Source organism: Rhamphochromis sp. 'chilingali', assembly GCF_963969265.1.
Source record: "Rhamphochromis sp. 'chilingali' genome assembly, chromosome: 20".
NCBI lineage: Eukaryota > Metazoa > Chordata > Actinopteri > Cichliformes > Cichlidae > Rhamphochromis > Rhamphochromis sp. 'chilingali'.
This window is the reverse complement of record NC_137947.1, coordinates 17,785,417-17,806,473: the sequence shown is the minus strand read 5'-3', so window position 1 is coordinate 17,806,473 and position 21,057 is coordinate 17,785,417. Positions and strand designations below refer to the sequence as shown.

General features: G+C 40.1%; 1 protein-coding gene across 1 annotated transcript in view; it reads left to right on the top strand.

The window, feature by feature from the left end:
• zcchc24 (zinc finger, CCHC domain containing 24) overlaps window positions 1-20,405 on the top strand; it is a 40,740-nt gene extending 20,335 nt beyond the window's left edge. The window contains exons 3-4 of the mRNA XM_080868415.1: window positions 12,027-12,191; window positions 16,423-20,405. Of these exons, the coding sequence (XP_080724541.1) occupies window positions 12,027-12,191; window positions 16,423-16,536 (279 nt within the window). The 3' untranslated portion in view covers window positions 16,537-20,405. The remainder of the gene's footprint in view (window positions 1-12,026; window positions 12,192-16,422) is intronic.
• Window positions 20,406-21,057: the final 652 nt, after the last annotated feature.

Below are 21,057 nucleotides of genomic sequence, written 5' to 3'. Positions count from 1 at the left end.
TGACTGCATGTTTCTTTAAACAGGCTCCAGCCAGGCGTTTCTTCTGATGCTGATTGCAAAGAGAGATTTTGCACCCTATAATTTTCCTCTACTTGTTTTTCTGGGGCAGCCTGAGTATATTGTCTGTATTCTATGTTGCCTTATTCGGGGAGGGGGGGGATTGTTTTCATAAACAGAGGTGCATTGTGCCCGAGGGAGGGCAAATTTATCACTTAAACACCTGTTCCTCCCGTCACTTTGAGCCACTTTTCCTTACAGGCATTATAAAGAGACAGCTGCACCAGCAAAGGAGCGAGAGAGAGGTGAGAAAGATTGCAAGGGGGGGGGGGGAAGAAAGAGAGAGAGAGAGGGAGAGATGCACGGAAAACAGTGGCTGTATTTAGAGCTTGTAGTGCATGGTGGGATTGATAAACAGTTCCCATAATGCACCTGACTGAGGTTCTGGCATGAAGTCGTGGCTGTTTAGTCCAGCAGCGGAAACAGCCAATAAAAAAATGCTTGTTCTGTGTGCAGTGGGACACAGCTGAGGTGGGGACAGTGTCATTCTTGTGAGAGTCTTGGAGCAGTGGCCATCTGCACGCCCTCACTTGGCTCTGAGTTCTGACTGACATGGTGACGACTGCATCCTCAGATCTTTATTCTTTAGTTGCTGTGATGTTAAACAATGCGGGTAGTGATGGTGGAAGCAGATGAAATGGTTTAACTAAGACATGGGGAAGTGAGACGAGTCAAAGAGTGCCGCTCTGATTTCCTTCTTTGTTTTTCTAGGTACATGTGGATAGAAATACCACTTAAGAAAATGCAGCGTGTGAAAGTATGAAGCTTTAACTGAATAGTTTCCATGTTTCACATATGACTTGCTTTGATGTGGTCAGCCCAAACCCAATGGCGCAAAAACACTGTTTTGTCAGAATTATTTTCATCCGAGGAACCCGACAAATGTTTTTCTTTTCTTCCTCTTCTGGTGTGGTTTTTACAAACAACCTTAGGCTCTTCCTTTTAAATGTGAAAGGGAAGCTTATGTTATGAATCACTGACCTGTCTGCATCTCGGGGATCATTTTAACTTTGTGGTGTGTTAATGGTATCATCAAATCATACCAAAGAATCTCACACAATGAACTTCCTTGTAAGGGAGAAACTTAGCTTTGTTTGTTTGCTTCTATGTTTTAAGATTTATGTTAGATAATCATTACCTATTAAAACAATAGCTGATAACTTGAGATGCACCAACTGTGAAATTACAGTACTGTGCAAAATTCTTTAGACTCATTTCTTTATATTTTGCTTGGAAAGTTAAAAACAGGCGGAGCAGTTGATTGAAACATGTGCAGACATAAGTGTAAATACAGTATATTAAACAATCTTCTCCTTCTGGAGAAGGAAGCAAAATATAAAGAAATAAGGGGTCACTTGTCACAGTTGCACTGTATTTGCTGTATTACTGAAAACGAAGTGCATTTGAGCAGATCTAAATTCAGAAATAGAGTTCTTACACATTTTTCCAAATTTGTTTTCTCAACTAAATCTCCTTCACCGAAGCCTGACTGATATATCAGTGAGGCCAATATATCAGCTGATATTAGCTATTTAACCCTCCTGCCATCCTTTAAAAAACTCACACCCATCACCCTAGGGACCATTCTCAGCCACGCCATAAAAAGACCATATATCCATATTTTATTCCACTTTAAATTAGCCAACCTTGTAAAACTACTTCTCCCTGAAATATTCATGTAAAGTTTTAATTATATTTTCGTTGTTTTAACCCTTCAAATCCCAGTGTTATTACATGAGCGCCCTGTGTTATAAGCCCCAAAAACCAAAAAACGAAACTAAATATTTCCACAAAAAACCAGTTGAAGTAATATGTGATTGTCATTATAAGTAGGCCTTTAGATGGACCAAAGATTGGCACCAACATACATTTTGACCTGCCATTATTTTTTTTGCATTTTTTTTGCAATTTAAAAATTAAAACTTCAAGGCCCTGAGTCTTCATTGACATCCAAGAAAAGAAGAAAAAATAAAATCATATGATGATAATTTGGGGTTGAAAAATAGCGTTTATAATGGAAGTCAATGGGCAGAAAATGGTCCCCAGGGTGATGGGTGTGGGGATTTCTGCTGCTCAGCCATTTTAGGCTGATTTAAGGAATTCACACTGGAATATTAACATTGACAGGTAAAAACTATCCTGTGGCAAGTTTGGTTATATTCCACTGAACACAGTGGAAATGGCAGCCATTTAACACATAGCAGTGGCACAAAAAGGTCCCAAGAAGGCAGGAAGGTTAACAATATATTAGTATTGAGATTTATGACGACTGATAAATATAAATTTAAGAAGTAAAGAAGAGATAGAAGAAACACCCTTTAACCATGTTACAAATATTGATGTTGCGTAGTTTGTCCACCAGGGGGCACTCTGCAACGTCCTTCTTGGGAACACGTGTTTGGAACGCCACTCGACTCAACTCAGGTTTTAGGGTTTACTTTTTTAGTACCTGCTCTATCGGGGTTCCAAGCGAGCCGAGTCTCTGTTTTGTTGTTTGTGTCGCGTAAAAATGACGTCACTGGACCTTCAGCTGGGTTGCCATAACAACCCCAAGCACATTGAGGGGGTACTCAAATTTAATGGAAAATGACCAAAAGTGAGTAGAGTCAAGATGACCTGAGTCGATCCGAGAAGCTACTAGTGGAAGCGAGGCTAAATACAACAACCACATCTGAGAATAAACAAGTCATTCTGGATATAAAACAAGATTACTTTTAAATTGGATTGCCTTGTCATAGTAAGGACTCATAGTTTGCTACTTATAACAAATATTTGGGATGTCAGTTTCTGTTTTGTGCGTCTGGAAAAAAAATATCGGCCCATATGTAGGCTTTTTAATGCACTAAATATCGGTATCGGTCACAGTAGAATCTGTCAGTCGCTGAAGTAAAGAACAAACTTTAAGTCTTGTTCACATATAAAGGAATTTGTTCGTTGTCACCTATCACTTTTTACAAACAATAACAACACTGGTTGTTATTTCAGGTTATGGCTGTTTTGTAACCTTCTTTCATACTTCCCACCCTGCCATATGTCGTACAGCAGTATTTTGTGCTCTTCAGTATCTCAGCTCAGTTGAAACTAGTTTAACTCAGTGCTCTTTTTGCTTTGCTTTAATGAATATTTCACCTGCCATTCAAACTGCTGAATTTTGATATTTTGTGGTCTCTCGTTGCTCGCTGCTATAGTTTCTTACTGTCTAGTTAAGCCGTTGTCTGCGGACTGATAATATAGGAAATCCAACTCAAGGTTAATGTCTCCTCCAATATGTTGAGAAAGTACGAAATCGCCACAACCTTGAAAGGAGACGTCTTTAGCATGATTCCTTTTTATGTTTGGTTTGGGAAGGACGTCTAATATTAAGTCTGGTGTCTGTCCACTCCCCATTGCTCTCAGCAAGGAATGTAAGATCAACACGAATGCAAGGTCAACTTTAGGCTTCAGACGGTGGTCAGGACCACATTTTTCCAGCGGTCAGTAATATAAGACATCTTTTAGAGATTTACAATGGATCAGAATTTCAGGATGGTTTTGTGGCACAATGGTATTCAAACTGCAATTTCAGAGTCAGATGCCTGGGCTGCATACCTCTCTCCATTTCACAGTATTACCTGATTTACCCAGAAATTTTAAGACGTCTCATTAAATGTAGTCTAGACTGTGATTTCTTACTTAAAAACACCTCTTAAAATGCAGCAATCTGCCAGTAATTGTGCATCAGATCCATAATATTGTTCTCTCTGTTCAACTAACGCGTGTGGAAGTGGCAGAACATTGGCGCAGCGGTTAGCACTGTCACCTCTCAGCAACAGGGTTTGAACCACCTGACCTTTCAGTGTGGAGTCTGGATATTCTTGCATGTGTCTGCGTGTCCTCCCGTATTCTACATCCATGCATGTTAGGTTAATTAGACACTATAAATTGGCCTAAGCTGTGTTAGCCCTGTGAGGGACCTATGTCTTCTACCGGTAGTATAGGCTTTACCCTCCACGCCCCCAAATTGGATATGTGTTTAACAAAATGAATGTACGTGTCTTTAAAAATCATAAAATCAGCTCCCCCCTGAGAATTCTCTCTGCATTTCTCCACATGATAACAAGTCGAGTCCACCATAGTTTTGGCCAGCACTGCAGTGGTTAGTTAACGCCGTTTTGTTCCCCCCATCTCTCTCTCGCCCTCTCTCAGTCACTGAAATGTATGGCCTAATTGAAAGCAGAGGAGCAATTTTACGACAGCCCTCAGTGTTTCTCATGTTGCCCTTGCGGAGACCATCTGCTTTGGATTTAGATTTCCACCCTCCTTCTCCTCCTCCTCCGCTCCTTCTCTCAGTTTTTTCTTCCGTTTTTCCACCCTCCTTTGAGGGACTGAATTGAGGGTCTCTCCAAAAAATCATGGGGCTTGTGGTTATTTGTCCACTTTCCTTCTTTTCCATCAAGTTTTTTTTTTTTGACCAGCAGGTTTTCAGGAGACAGAGGCCGCTTCGAATTCAACTGTGACGTCAGCTCCAGTGCTGATCTCGGTCTCTTGCGTGCCATTTTTTGTCTCCCTCTTTGTTTTACTGTGTCTTGCACAGCTCTGTTTATTCCATTTAATGCACTTTGTGTGCTCATTAATTCTGTGATATTAGCCAAAGAATGATCTGTGCTCTTGTAGCAGAGCGAAACACTTGAGTGGGAGTAATGCAGGAAACCGAGACTTTCCAGTTACGTCTCGAGAGTGTATGAAAACCTGTGTGTGTGGAATTTGCCGAGAGTGTATGTGTGTCTGTGCCGGGGTGTTAAAGGGAACAAGAAGAGGAAAAAGCATTAAATTAGGGCTTGCTTGTGCCTGTGTGTGGCCATGTTTTGTGTCAGAGAAAGTGGGTATCACGTGTGCATGCTTGGTTTAACAGTTCAATGACCCATAATGTGTATGCGTGTGTGTGTGCGTGTGTGTGTGTGTGCGTGTGTGTGTGTGTGTGTGTGTGTGTGTGTGTGTGTGTGTGTGTGTGTGTGCTCTGATCTGGACAAGAGGAGGATATGGTAAACTAGCTGTTGTTATGGAGCATCGCTGCCTTGTCTAAGGCCACTGTCTTCCACACACACACACACACACGCACTGACCCTTATCTCAACACACAGGGCTATAGCCTTGCGGACTTAAACAAACACTAAGTAATATGACAAACACTGCTTGCAGCCTCCTAGCACAGATCCCCACAGGCCCATTTGCCGTTTCAAGCCCTTGTTTCCACTTGACGGACACCTAAAATGCTCTAAATTGGTCAGATATGTCCATTTAGCTTTTAACTTGTCACAAGCTTGAATGGTTTCAACTGTAGAGAGCAACGGAAAACAAAACACATCCTCCTGTGCAGGCTCATCTCCAGAGCGTTGCATGGTGTGATGACGCAATTCCATTAAATTAGTCATTGTATTGTGTCTGCTGTGGACAGTTTGTAAATGTTGTTTTAAAAGATTATTTTCCTGGAAATGAAGCTTAACTAAAACATTTTTGCTCAGTCATTAGTGTTTACATCTGTGAAAACCGATGTAAATAGAAGGACAGGTCCTGTATGTATGGAAGAAACACAGCGCCTAATTCATTAATTAAACTCGTTCTTCGTCTAAGACCACCATGAGAGGCGGGCGAGTTACAATGGGCTGACAGCAGCTGACCACAATGTGAGTAATACTCAGATTTATGACTTCAAATGTCCAAATAAATTCTACAGTACTTTGCAGTTGCACAAAACTGAATTTCAGACTGTGTGGAAGGCAGATGTGATGAGAAATTGGTTCATTCACTGCTTTTTCACTCACTTTTTGCTCTTTTATCAACTTGATGTCCATATTGTTGGACAGACGCAAGTTTCTTTGGTCATTTATTTGTGTGTAATTAATTTTCTAATGAGAGGCTGAAAGGCAGAAGAAAACAAAAGCACTGAGATTTGAAGGACAGAGCTGATTGGTTTGCAGAAGGAATTGATGTGAAAATGATTGGACCAGAGTATTGACTGCAGAATTAAGTTTGACAGTGTGGGCAAGTGGAAGTCATGTAAAGAATAGGCTTCATCATATACAAAACAAAAACAATTTTTTTCATTGCAAAGTATTATTTTTGTAAATGATGACTAAACTCTGGAAGTCACAGCATCTACTCTGTCACTGGAAATAGGTACAGAATATGAACTGAAAATGAGCTGCTATACACTTGCCTTCACCTACCAAACAAAATGTTAGCATGTGGCTTTGAGTGTGCATGCGACTATTTGCCTTCGCCGTTGTGCACGTGATGCACATGCATGAGAATGCTGATAAATTGGCTAATTCTTGACTGACTGATCCATCAGTGCATCGATTTTATTGTACACAGGTCCAAAACTAATAATTTTATTACTGATTTTTATTCATATTAATTAGGGCTGTGCGAAATGACCAAAATCTCAGATCCCCGATATAAGACATTTATCATCCTGACAACGATATAAATCCCAAAAATGTAATATTTTCTGTAAATTCTGTGAATCTCGGGCAAGTCGACTTGCTTGAACTTTTTCCAGCTGGGCGTCCTGCACCTGGAGTCGACTGTTTTAACCGATGCATGAAACTATATTTTTAGCCATAGGTTGTAACGGCCGCCGTTTTCTTTGTATTTATTACACGGCGTGCTGTGGGGAAAAGCCTGTTCTAACGTTTGAGTTTAAAGTTTATTTTTTAGCACCTAACGGCTCGTTTTTGATTCTCATCCGTAAGCACTCTGCATACTTTTTCGCGTGATTCAGTTTATTTTGAAAAGTCTCAACAGGATCTTGAGCTTTATTGTGAAAGGTTTACTTGGAAAACAAACAAGCGGGCAGCGGAGCCACGCGATGGTTTTACCGTCATTGTTGCCAACGTAAAAACAGGCGCTTGTCCGTCCATAGTGTGGTTATATATAAGAGAACGAGAGAACTTATTAATAAAGCCACTACAGTAACCATCAAAACGATGAAATTTTTTTTGCTGTAAACTGTTTATTTTACGACACCACGAAACAAACGATAGCGTAAAATGAAACGATAGACATTTTTATATCGTCATCCGATATATATATCGAACAGCCTTAATATTAATTAAATACTATTTTATTTAACCTAAAAAATGTAATATATTCAAAACAAACTTTATTTATCAGGGACTTGTTAATATTGAACAAAAATTGCGATATCATACCTTTTAAAAAAAAATCAGTCTGTATTGATATATATATATGATATAAATCAAATCACTATTTCTGTCAAGCTTAAAGATTCATTTTTTTCTCCTAAGTGAAGGCTTAAGGTTAATTTTTATTTAAATAATATTTATTTTCAGTGTGCATACTGTAGAGCATTACACAACAGTGTTTTATAGACATTACAGAGACATTAGCGATTAGCACTGTAACCTCACAGCCCTGAGTTTGACTCCATCACCTGGCCTACCGCTATAATCTTATAATTTTTTTGTATGGATAGATTTTTTTGGAAACAATCCCACAAATAGACAAAAATACGTAGGTATTACCTGCCTTTGTGTGGACATGCTTCCAACATCATTTACAGTGCATGCTTTGCTGCTTCTTTGTCTGTTTTTAAATAACCAAAATATGTCCACACCACCAAATTCCTCAGACCCTTCTTTTCAGCAGTGTCCTTGTCTTTTGAGCTGTTGTGTTCAGTAAGTTTTTCTTAACATTTTCTGTTGTTTGCCTTTTATAACACTCACACACACCTAACCTACTGGTGTGCATGGCTGAAGTAGCCCAACCATTAGCACATATGCTGTTCCCCCTTGACAGGATGCCAGTACTTCACAGGACAAACACCTCCGGCCTGTTTAGGACAAAGCTAACAAGTACGTTTTTGGTCTGTTGGAAGAAAAACACACAGGCACAGAGAGAACAAGCATACTCTGCACAGAAAGGACCTCAGGCGACCATTAGATTCAAAGAAGAATCCATTGAGATGATGCGTGGCGCTTGCTATCAGCAAACACAGATCTTCAGATCTTGATTTTGTAGAGACAAAAATGAAATTGACATAAAATGATTGTCAACAAATGAATGTAATTATTATTTGGTTTCTATATTCTATGTGCATAATACAAGCATCTACACAATGATTGCGAAAAGAGTTTGAGCTAATCTGAGATGGCTCAGCTGCAGACAGAGAGCGCGATGTGCAGCCAAAGGTCAAAGCCGGGCCCTGGAAGCAGCATGGAGCAAGAGAGGAATGGTCATGAGGAGGATGAGTGCTGTTTCTGTCCTGCTGAGATCTGGCTACAGTGTTAGTGAGAATTTCTTTTTCTAACAAACAGCTGCACGAGGAAATTACCGCTGATTATGTTCAGATTTCTAAATAAATCTGAATAACAAGGGGGTAAGGTAGAACCTCCTTGGCAGTACACCTGGTACACTGATGATTTTGTTTTTAAACTCAGAATAGTCAGTCGTATTTTGTTGCGTGTGTTAATGGTCAATCTTGCCACAGCTGGTTCTTGTACTTTAAAATTAATTTTTAGAGTAACAATGGCAGCCTGTTTATAGCTGGATTATATAACAGCTAGCTCATTTGGAGGAGTGTTCAAACAAAATGTTGCCATGGCATTGTCTCCAAGATTGCCCATCGATTGCATCAAGACAACGCTGTCACTGTATAGCGAGTGGTGTGGTGGGAGCCAGCAGAAGTCAGATTTTCCAGCTTGCATGCTGTCACAGTGGGAGATGCAAAGCTGACAGTGGCTTTGAGGTCATGCTGTTGAGGGGCCCGATTGAAGCACAGCCGCCATTACTTAGTATTGGCTTGCTGCTGCTGATGCAAAGTGCTGACGTCTGTTTGGAGAAGCCACATGCTCCTGATTAAAGTTCTTATTACTCATACATGGGCTAGGACAAAATAAGTGAAAACCAGGAATACTGATTGTACCCCCTCCTCCTCTCATTCTTGGTACCCCTTACCCCCCTTACCATCTATTCCAGAATCTGCAAGCAATGTCTAAGTTATGATGAAAACAATCTGCAGTCGCAGGGACTCAAGAGTGGACTGGACAGGTCTGATTTCAAGTAAAAGGCGCAGCATTTCCTAACTTCCTGGAAAGCTGCCAGCAGTTTCATGCTTTGCGTGAGGCTCACTTCTGCCTGTTGGATCAGACTTTCATGAAAAAACATATTTTTTAGGTTTTAAATAAAATAAAGGACTTCCTTGGTATTCTATTTACAGTGTTTACTTCCCAAAATGAAGATATTTGTTTACCCAGATAGCCCACTCCCAGCCTGATGATGACTATCACTTGTTCTGGGATGAGTCTTCATTTTTATTTCAGTAATGGAGCTTTAAATTGATTATGACAAGTTCTGACAAAGTTACTAATCAGCATACATGTGGGTTTCTTCTGGCAAATGTCTCGCAGTCATTGCAGACATGCTTCTAGAGGAAAAATTTGTCTGTTTTCCCATTGCTGCTATAGTGGCTTAAATAAAGTTGCCAACATGAAGTCATAGAGGCGGCTCCCCGAGAAAGAACTGCCCTCGGGCTTGCGCTTTTTCATGGCTGACTGACTGTTCGTAATCATCTCCCTCACGAGAATCGTTGGGAGTAATTTAACACAGATGTAATGAAAGTTAATGTCAATTACAAGACCGCAAACTGTGCCAAAACTGTTTGTAGGAGTGTCCTGTCTGATGAAGGTGAAAATATTTTAGCACAACAAGGATGGACACACCCTGCTGTCATCTCACCATCTCTTATTATCTGTCCATCTTCTGGACTGAAAGAAAAAAAACCTGCATTTCTATTTCATATAAATTTTTAACTACATAAAGATATGGACTGTATATTAAAGATGAGCAACATAAACCTGCAATATATCTAATGCACAGCAGGGGGCTACTCTTATGGTTGCAAAGAAGTCCAGCTGTGCAGAGAGCATAACCCTACTTGTAACTTGAATTATCTCCTCAGTAAACACTTGAACAAATTTATGGTCGTTGCTGCTTTCAAGTTCTATTACACGCAAGAAGATGTTTGTTTAGTTTACCTACAGATAGGGCTGCCACGATTTGTCGACTAGTCACGATTACGTCGACTATCAAAATCGTCGACGACTGATTTAATAGTCGACGTGTCGTTTGAAGCTTTGTAAGATCGCAAAAGACGCAGGAATAATAGCAGGATTTAAGAGTGTAATAACGGACTGAAACAGAAGATGGCAGCACAGCATGTACAAGGATGCCAGCTGCCGTTAAACCCCGAAGAAGAAGCAGCAGCGTCCCAGAATTCATAGCGCGGCCCAGCTTAGTTTCCAACAATGGCGGTAGCTAGTTAGTTTTAATATTACTCTTATTATTCTTTCTGGGTCACAAAATAAACGTTTAACATATTTTCAGGCGAGAATGTAGCTGTGTAAACCTCAAATATCTGCTCAGTTTATCAGGACACCACATATTTTCAAAAGCGCTCCGACGTTTTCGGAGACGTCTGTTACCCACTAGCTCGATAGCTAGCCGGGGGCTAGGTCACTAGCGCCGTGAGAACACCGGACTCCCGGCAAATTGTTTTCAAACCCACCGCCGTCTTTCGCAACTCAGGTTAAATATATATGAGTCACTTAGATAAATTAAAAATGTTGTTGTTTGGCTTTTTTTTTTTTTGTATTTTATTTGTTCCTGAGTAAATCGGTTTGGCTGAGATTAAAGTTATAGTTTTTACACAGCTGAATAAACGTCAAGCAGACAGCTGATTATCAGAAGTGTGAGATGCTGGAGAATATACTCCGGTGTCCTGTTATATTTTAGATAGCAAGGAGTTTATTAAACTTTACCGAAACAATCTGCAAATTTCATTAAAATTGAATAAACTATCATCTTGTCTTTATTTTTAGTTAGCACCTTAAAAGCTTAAAGCTGTAAGCTAATGATAGTTATATAAGAGCAGATGCTGCTGGTGCAATAAGCTGTAGTTTTACGTCCAGTGATGGTTGCTGCATTTTATTTTTGAAGGACTTTTTGTTTATTTTGGATGATGATGATGATCTGATTAGTCGACTAATCGCATAAATAATCGGTGACTAGTCGACTATCAAAATAATCGTTTGTGGCAGCCCTACCTACAGAGTATGAAAAAAAAAAGTAATGCAGTGTGCAAAAACCTGGCTAAAGTCCAGTTTCTTTTTCTTTTTTGCCACTTATTTTATCTGTCTTTGCTTATTTTCTATGAATTTTTAACTTGAAGATGCCAATAATTCTTTGAATTATTGTGGTTTAGCAACCACGATCAAACCACTGATTGATGACAATCCACACAGAGTGGAAAGCTCGCCAGTATCTCTGAGGCCTTTTGTTTTGGTTCGTAAACATATTTTTCCCACAAGTGTTTCCACTTCTTTGTGCATTTCCTGTTCGGATAGTTTCATAAAACTCCAGGAATTTGCTGACATTAGTGAGTCCTCATCTTCATGCTACGATTACTATTCCTTATATTGAGAAGATGATTGTTATTCTCTCAGGTTAGGTGTGCACGTCAGGTTACGCCAAAAGTTGTTGCGTTTACGACGCTGACGCATAAATCCCCTTTAACGAGGTACGTTTCACTGGCTGACTGACCGGGTCACACCCCTCTGCATGCGTAGCTGCGCTGTGCTGGCGTTTTCCCCTCACAGCTGAGAGATTTGCTGGATTAGGCTCTGGGGAAAATAATGTGATTATTCTCATCAGAAACTGTTTAATAAACTATATTTTTCAGACATAGTTTTAAAACACAGTGTCATTGGTTGGATGCTGTTGTGTGTGTTATATTTGGATGGCTTTTCCTGTGCTGCGTTACAAATAAAGGGTTTGGTACCATGTCACTGACAGGTCGATACCAGTCAGATCTACCCCTCCTTCTCTTCTGGCTTCAGAATGAGGCTTTAAATATATGCAGTCTATAGCTTCCACATGTGCAAGCATCTTATTCACTTTGTTCTTTACAGGCCAGACCCAAAGGTGAAGGACTGACACCCTACCAAGGGAAGAAGAGATGCTTTGGAGAGTACAAGTGCCCTAAGTGTAAGAGGAAGTGGATGAGTGGCAACTCCTGGGCTAACATGGGACAAGAATGTATCAAATGCCACATCAACGTTTATCCACACAAACAGGTATGTAAGCCTGCATCACAGCACTCATGTCCTGAGAATTTGCAGTTGAGTTAAAAAAAAATTGCTCATAGACATCAGGCTTTGGTTTCCGTGTTGTTTTGATGATATTCCAGATGGCCTCATTACAGTAAAATAAAAATCCCACCACTAATAATTGCTTTGGTAATAAACCAGCATTGACGAAACTAATGAAATTTCCTGACTGATAAAAGTTTGGAATTATACACTGAATGCCATCAAATGCTAAAGCAAATATTTCTGTATTAATGGGTCTCAGACATAAACTAACTCAGAGGGAAGTCAGACTTCCAGCTGCAGAAATCTGTCTCACATTTAATAATAAGAAGGGAAAGCACATAAAGCAGGATTCTCTGGAGTCATTTTTCAAACAACACTCGAAGAGAAATCTGTTCAACTTAACCTCAAATAATCCTGGTAAGCAGCTGGGTACGGAGCTGGAGAAAGAATCGTGTCAGTTTTATATTTATCCTCAACACTTCATCTTTTGATATGTATGCTTTTTCACATTCTTCCAATTCCACTTCCTGAAATAAAATTAGGATCGTTGCCGGCTTGAGGCCTGCTCATTCTCAGAATACCACAACTGTCCACGCTTTGCTCTGTTAACACGTGAAATGAAGCAGGAAAGGGACATTTTGTACATCTGTCGAGCATTAACGCCATTCGGAGCCTGAAATTTTATGCATAATTTATTAGAAATCTCTGAGATCTTACCCAAACAGCTTACCTGTAGTCATAACCACAGATAGAAGTCTGCACACACTTTGCAAGAGTTCAAATATGTCTTGGTAAAACCTGCTTTGTTCCCGAAACTGGTGAGAAACCCTCACTCTGCTTTGAGTCTTGTGGCAAAGCTGCACACAGACAAGCAAATTCTCTGCATTTGCAGTGTCACCCACTTAACATACCCCCCTCCCCTTTCCAACCCGGTCAGCAGTTGAAACAGACCACTAACCTCGGTGTCCTTGAGTATCAAAGAGCTCAGCACAGCTCCTTCTCAGGCTGCGGATTCCCATAAATGAAAAGAATATGGATTTTCCAAACACATCCTCGAGTGTTCAAAATTTGGTCCTCTTTAACGTCATACAGACATGAACTTTCGACCCTTTTGATCGAGATTTTAATTTGTACCCTTTTAGATGTCAAACTCAAGTTTTTTGTCACCCTCGCTTTACACAAAACAGTCTCTCTCAGTCCGTCTCTTCTCTTGTAGCTGCAATAAAGCCAGTCAAAGCAATTAAACGTGTAAGTCATCAGCTATTGAAGTTAGGTTACTTTAATTATTCTTAAACTGAAGTGTTAAGCAGTTATTTTATATTTTGTATTGCACATTTCTAGGAGAAAAACTTGCCTAGAGTACTTTCCTGTTTTTCTGTTTTATCTGTTCCAATAAAGTCACACTTCAAATTTGGAAGTTTGTTATCAGTGACAGTAGGTCATTGGAAAAGGACAGAAAATGACCTTCGTTTATTTGTAAATGTTGCTGCCTCTAGCATTTTAAATTCTCTTGATATATTGTGATATAATTTTGAGGTTTTATTACCCACCACTTTTGGTCACGCCCAATCATAGCATCTTCAGTTCAGCCATCTTTCTTTTTTTCTTTTTGTCAGCACCACTGGCTCCAAACTCATACATCAGCAGGAGTCACTACTGTCTTGTAAACCTTCCCTTTCACTGTTAATGCTGCCTGTCTGTCACAAATCACTCCTGACACTCGTCTCCACCCACTTCACGCCACCTGCATTCCCTTCCTCACCATTCTGTGTACAGAATTTGCAGAATGCAGAATTTGGCTTGGTTTCCCCCCTCGGATCATTTACCGCTTAGATTCAGAGAAATAATCTGCCGTTATCCTTTAATTACATATTATGTTTAACTGACCAGTATTTCTGGGGCCGACTAGCAAAGGCAGCAAGGTTTTCACATCTAGTCAACTAGTCACGCATATCCTTAGTACATTTTGCAACATCTAGTGTTTTACATGCGCTGCTGTCATCCTAGATAGAAGATAGGGAGCTAACAGCTAGTACAAACTGCAGTACTTAACCGCTTTTCCACTAGTACCTACTCTAATCTACTCAACTCAGCTCTACTTGGTTTCAGTTGTTTTGAATTACAATTGAGCACCACCTCAGTGTGGGTGGAATCGTTATAGCAAGGTGGCCCAAAAGTCATGCTGCTCTGATTCTGTCGTCACTCACCAAGCACAAAAATCTGCACCTTGTTGTTGGACCATGGTGTTACTTTGTGCGTAGCCATTTTCCTCTCGGTGCTGGGTTTCAAAAATGGCTGATTTGATTCTTTTGAAGGAGTTGCTCTCGTGACCCATCCACTGACATACAGTCGGTTGATGTTGCATTTTAATCTTGGCAGCTCGCTTGAAACCCCGGCAAAGTAGGTATTAAACACATACCTGGTACCAGGTACTACCACCTAATGGTAAACCCTAAAAACCGAGTTGAGTCGAGCTGCGTTGGTGCTAGTGGAAAGGGGCATTTGAAGGTCTGGGAGTTGCCACTGCGTCAGCAAGCCTCCAGGTCACCTGAAGTTGTGACCATAGACTATATAAATGATAGATTTATGTTCTGGGTCTGAAAAGTGAAGAAAATGTGCAAGTGTTTTAAAGGTGGATTATTTCTAATGGCTAGCAAGAGGTTAGTCCATCTTCTTTTCTACCAAGGCTTACCTTGTGATTGGAAGGTCAGTATCAATTAAGCATGTAATGTCCCTGTCCCACAATCAGATCGTGTCCTTCTTCATCTTGTCTGGGTTCAAAACACCAAGATGGTTAAGGGCAAAATGCTCACGTCGAGCTTTCGCGATCCAACTTCATCTACCAGTGGGTAACACTACGGTGGCAACATGCATTTATTATATGCATGTATGCGCCTCTGTCAGTGCGCCCCAGGGTGGCTGTGGCTACAATGTAGCTTGCCATCACCAGTGTGTGAATGGGTGGATGACTGGATATGTAAAGCGCTTTGGGGTCCTTAGGGACTAGTGAAAGCGCTATATAAATACAGGCCATTTACCATTTACCATATGCAGTGTGTGTATTGAGGTTTCTCACACGACATCACACGAGTTCATCCAATCTGCCATGTTGGATGCGATATGATGCATCAACGGGTTGTTAAGAGAAAATATGTATTCCCTGATGGTTTTGCTAGCAGATTGCCATGTTAGTCTTTAGTTTTTCATGTTTATCTGCAAATGATGCCAACTTTCAAGACAAGTGATAGTAAAATTTGCAAAAAGTGACAGAAACTAGAAATGGAGAACATTTAGCTTTAGAGTAAAAGCTGTGGCTTTTTGATGTTGGTTGCAGTGCTGAAGCACAACTTTTACTTTGAAGGCAAAACTTTTGCCTCCTAAACCTCCAATTTTTTTAGTTCGCTTTTCACGCTTTGGTTTCACTAGTACTCGGAGAGTACCTGAGAGACAAGTTAACATTAAATTGTTTGTGGTCACATGTATGCAAAACCACTTTTTTTATATTTACATATAGTAGATGTTTCTTCCTTAAGGTCATTTCACTGGGTGATGCCTGCAGTACAGGGCCTTGAACTCAATTCCCTTTAGCCTCCAAGGGAACTCTCTTCCAGCTTTCATCAAGGACCTAATGTCTTTGACAAAGCAATAATACATTTTCAACACTTCCTGGAAGACTCATTAGACTCAAATATCTTCTTGTGGTGACCCATGGTAACCTGGTTTCCTTTAGCTAGACCACTTGGAATAAATAAAGGTTTTGTTCAAAGCTCTAACAAGAAAAAAAAAACAATAGATGAAAAATAAAATTTTCCAGATGGACCGTTAAAATAACCTCCAAGCGTGCTGGCCCAGAAAGGTTACCTTTGTCCTCGATAATGAGTCCAAGATGGTCAGTGTTGAAGCCAACATTTCCATACAGTCCATCACGATTAAATGCATACTGCATCTTTTCCTTTAGCACCAGGTTGTTAAAATGTATTGCTAGCCAGCATGGCTGATGGTGCATTGCCATATCTCTGCATCTAATTTGGCAAATAACACATCAGGTCTGTGAAGAATATGAGAGTTGGAGTTGTTAGGCGTATAGCTGACCTGAATCTGTTGCTAAATAAACGGCTTGCAAAATTCAAGAGGTTTATGTGTGTTTCTTGCTCGGTTTGCCCTTTTCTGTGTTTAATATGACTCATTATTGGTCTTCTGTTTGTATCTCCAGCGACCTTTAGAGAAGCCAGATGGCCTGGATGTGTCTGACCAGAGTAAGGAGCACCCCCAACACCTGTGCGAGAAGTGTAAAGTCCTTGGCTACTACTGCCGCCGTGTGCAATAAATATTCATCATTATTCAGTAGCAGAGAGGAGCCGCTCCATCCCAAACCCTGTTTTTTTATCCGCCATTGAGACATTATACATCCTCCCTTCCCGGTCCACATCCAGATTTCCCTCAACACGACATGGCACCCTTTCTTCTTCACGTCTTCCTCCCAGTGTCTCAGAAACATCTAATGTGGATATTAGGTCTAATCCTCCCAAATCTCCTGATGCCTTCCTTTATTACCACATCAATTAATTCACTCCCTCTTCTCAGCCACTTGTGGAGCATAGACTTTAGTCATTTTCCTCCTCTTTCAGTGACAGTACATCCAAGAATATGTTTGAGGGTCAGCCTCTATCTCTTGAAGTGCTCTTCAACACAGCAAAAAAAAAAAAAGAGGCCAAAATGATTGACTTTTTATGCCTTATGTATCAGAACCACATGATTAATTTACTCAATACTCAATGTTTAACAACAGAAAATTATTATATTGATGATTTAGCACCAGGGGTTATATTTCCTTGGCATCACTGACAGTATTTGTCTCAATAGATTACCTCACCTTGGGGTTTGTTGGCTTTGTGTTTACAGAGATCCGCTTTCCATTTCCCTGCCAAGTGAAGTGTGTGGAGATGTGACGAACGTTTAACTGGGGCCTCTCATGATGGCATAATGTATTCGAGGCCTTTGATGTCTTGCCTTATTAGGGTCAGCAGCACATCTTATTAACTGTGAATTAACTGAGGGATAATGTGCCATGCATCCCTAGCTTACATTTGGCCTATTTATTTTCTTGTTGTCTCGTGTGCAATTTGAATTTTAACTGGGACATATAGAGACATTTTTGTATGTTTGTATATCGCATTATTGTGTAACTGCTTCCACTTGTCTTTAGAAACTACTGTAGGTTCAGTTGTATAAAACGCTCCTTGGGCTAGATTTAGTGCATTGCTAATAGATAACGCTTCATTTATCCTATTCCTATTTTTGTTGTTGTTCTTGTCATTCTTGCCTCTCATTTATTTGTTAGCGTTGGAAAAAATAGACACTAGATAGGCAGAAGCAGCTGTGGGGAAAAATGGTTTAGTAATTGTTGGCAGTCACATATTTTCATTGTTTCAAAACTATTGATAAAATGCTTGCCACAGCTTGTTTAGCATTGATAAACATGATTTTGGACTCTAAACTGTTCACATAAATCCTGAATAGATTTTAACCACAAGATAGCATAATACAAAAGGAGCTGTTTGCTTGACAAAGATTCAGAGAGACTTTTTTATCCAAGTTTTAGTGCCAGTTGATGTCTGGCAGCCTCAGTGGAGTCGGTGAAGCAAGATGGAAAACTTTCCAAGGGCTTGTACACTGAAGAAACTATGTCCAACAGCTAATTGCAGCGTAGAGTGCCTAAAGAGAGGTGAAGCTTTGGAGAACTTTGCTTTTCAGGTTTGTCGAGAGACAGAAGAGCTGGTTTGTGATATGTTGATGGTGAGAATTCATGGCTGTATTGAAATTTATGGTGATTTAAGTTTACATCCATTTTTATGGGGCCTAATATCAGAAACCATATCTTTAAAGTGGAACTATTATGTATTTTTTTCCTCATTTCTTGTTATACATATCCAGGCATCCCCTAAAACAGAGAATTTTCCAGGTTAGCAAGCTAGTTTCCGCGTAAAGACGATATGCCATGTTCTGACTAAAGTATTTCTAAAACACAAGCACAACATTTGGCGTAAACAAAGATGCAAAACAACAAAGCAGTGACATTTGGAGTATCATAGAGTAGACATTTGGATTACTGAAGTTGGGCTAGCAGACAATGCTAAAAATATGCTACCTGGTGGCTAGCTTTAGAGCTAGCTATTAGCTTAAGCTAATATAAATACATTTGCTAACAAAAAATGTAAGAATTGAGTTAAATTGTTCATGCTGTTCAGCTGGGAGAGATAAAGCCATTACAGAGCAGAAAGAAGATGCTAAAAACGGATCAAATTTCAGCCAAAAGACATCTTAGATTAGCACAACCGCTACATTAATATGTGACAGTATGGTTTGGATTACTTGCTGTAAAAAAGTCCTGATCCTAAGTCTAAGGTCCACACTGAAATCTTGGTGTGATTCTTCAAATATTTGGTGTTCGGGGCAAAGTCTTAAAACACATTAAAAAGATGACAACCTCAACCAGTGCAGTAGGAGCTTGGACCAGGAAACAGGGCTGATCATAAAGGAGCTATAATGCCTTTTTTAAGATTGTAGGGCTCCCCTGAAAAATATTTATTTTAAACCTAAACATCCAAAAGTACTCCACTGTAGCCCAGAAATAAAAACACTCATCTGGAAATGAGCATAATAGAGCCACTTTAAAGAAAAAGGAATACCCACTGTGGTTCCATATATCACTATGCAGATGTGAAGCACTAAAGAGGAAACTATTTTAGTTATCATTTATGGAAATCTGCTTTTCGAGGATCCTTGGTATAGGAATTGTGAACTGTTTTATATGTACTGTATTTCTAGCCTTACAAAAACTGGCTGACAATATTTTATACTATAACATACTGTATGTGCCTTAAAACGATTGTGTCAAGGCTAAGAGGCCATTTGAAATTTCAAAGATTTGTGGCGAGAGACTCAGAGGTGGAGCAGTATTATGTGCATGTGGTTAACTGTGATGCAGAGTAAGTTTGTTGTAGGTTCAAGATGTGACACAGGACAGAAAAACGATAAAGCTCCGCTATTAGCGGTTGAACTGGCATAGTGGGTGTTCGATTCATGTTGCAGGCACAGGCTGAAACAGCATTTCCAGCTGGCAAAAACAATCTTACTGTGGTCTGTTGTCATGGAATATCAACAGAGATGTTATTTCTTAGTCGATCCTCACAACAGAATGAAGTTGACACAAACTGTGGACCTCACTCATTGTTATTTTTATCTGTTATCGTTATGTTTTTTCAAGGAAACCGTGGGTTTTGTGAAAAAACATGCATTGTTACTTGCTTTAGTGGAAATGGATGATATTGGTGCATTACACTGTTGGGAAATTTAACTAAATTCCATTTGTTGATTTAAAAGGGCACTCCAGTGATTTACTATTCCAGCTTCACCAGTTGGGAGGCCTGCAGAAGACACTAAATAACAGTGCATGCAGCAGTGGATGAAATATCTTTACTTTCAGTTTGGCTCAAGCTCCAGAAATGCATCAGCTATTATGCAACTCAGTAGCCTTTTAAAGTAAGCTCCATAGACTGTATATAAACAATGGATTTCAAAAGCAGCGTCAGTGTTAAGACATCTTAAATTTACATTCTTTGTAATGGCCAATAGAGGATCGACTTCTGTGGTTGTAAATGGACTTGAAGTCCAAAAGCACTTTTTACCACAAACCTCATTCACCCAATCAAAGCACTTTTACTGTTACTGTAGGCTCTGTATAATACTTACGTTCACACTCACACTCCGATGAATGCATCGGGAGCAACTTGAGCTTCAGTACCTTGCCAAAGGATTCTTCGGCATGCAAATTAGAGGAGCCAGGGATCCATTTGGTAGATGACCTGCTCTACCTCCTAAACCACAACCAGAGAAAATGTCCAGCTCATTTTGAGTATTGAGATTTATTTGTATTTCCCAGCTGGTTGCTGGCAGTTGCTGGGATATTATTGCTAAAGTCTGAATTGTGGAGATCTACAGATCAGTCAGTGACCCCCTGGCAACCACCTCTTGCTAAGAATCCTGTATTCCCCAGCTGATTAGCAAAAACCTCCTCCAAAAAAATGGAGGCTTACCTTCAAAGTTGCACGTTTTCAAACATGTTAGCTCTCCCTGGCAACCACTAGGACTCTCTGGCCCCTACTGGTCGCCAAGGGGTCCCCACATTTTTCTTTGGCCGTCTGGTTGGTAAAAAACTTGTTGATATACCTTTGGTCACTAGCAGATGGTCACAGTTACTCTTAGTTTGCATGGAATGAGCTGACTTGTCCACAAACACTGGCCAGCTAATCTCCGCAGGGAAGTGACACAAACTGGAAACAGAATGTTTTCCTTAAAAGTAGAAGTTGTGTCTTCTGCTTTTAGTTTGCAAGTGAATGTTCTCTGTTTCTAGTTTGCATCAGTGTTTGCAGAGAAGGAAGTCGCCGTCTTTCACGCAAACTACAACCAACTGCAGCAATCTGCTAGTGACCAACGCAATTGCGAGGTGGTTTCTGGTGCAGTGCCTTATTTGCAACCAGTTTTACTCAGCTACAGGAACCACTTGCCAACTAGGCAGGAAATATACATATTTCCCTCATATAACCATTGGTTGTATCGCGTCCAATATTGTGGAAAACTCTGAAATCACACGAGGAACCTCAAGAACCCCACAAAGTCATTCTTACTTCTCAATCACTGATTTCAAGTCTTATTTAATACAGTGTGATTTTTTTTTTTTTAAATATGGCCCATCTTTCAAATTCACTTGATGAACAAGTTGGCCAAAATACTCAACTCGTAGATCAGGATCAAAGTCCAAAAACCTTGACATGTCCAAGTCCATCTT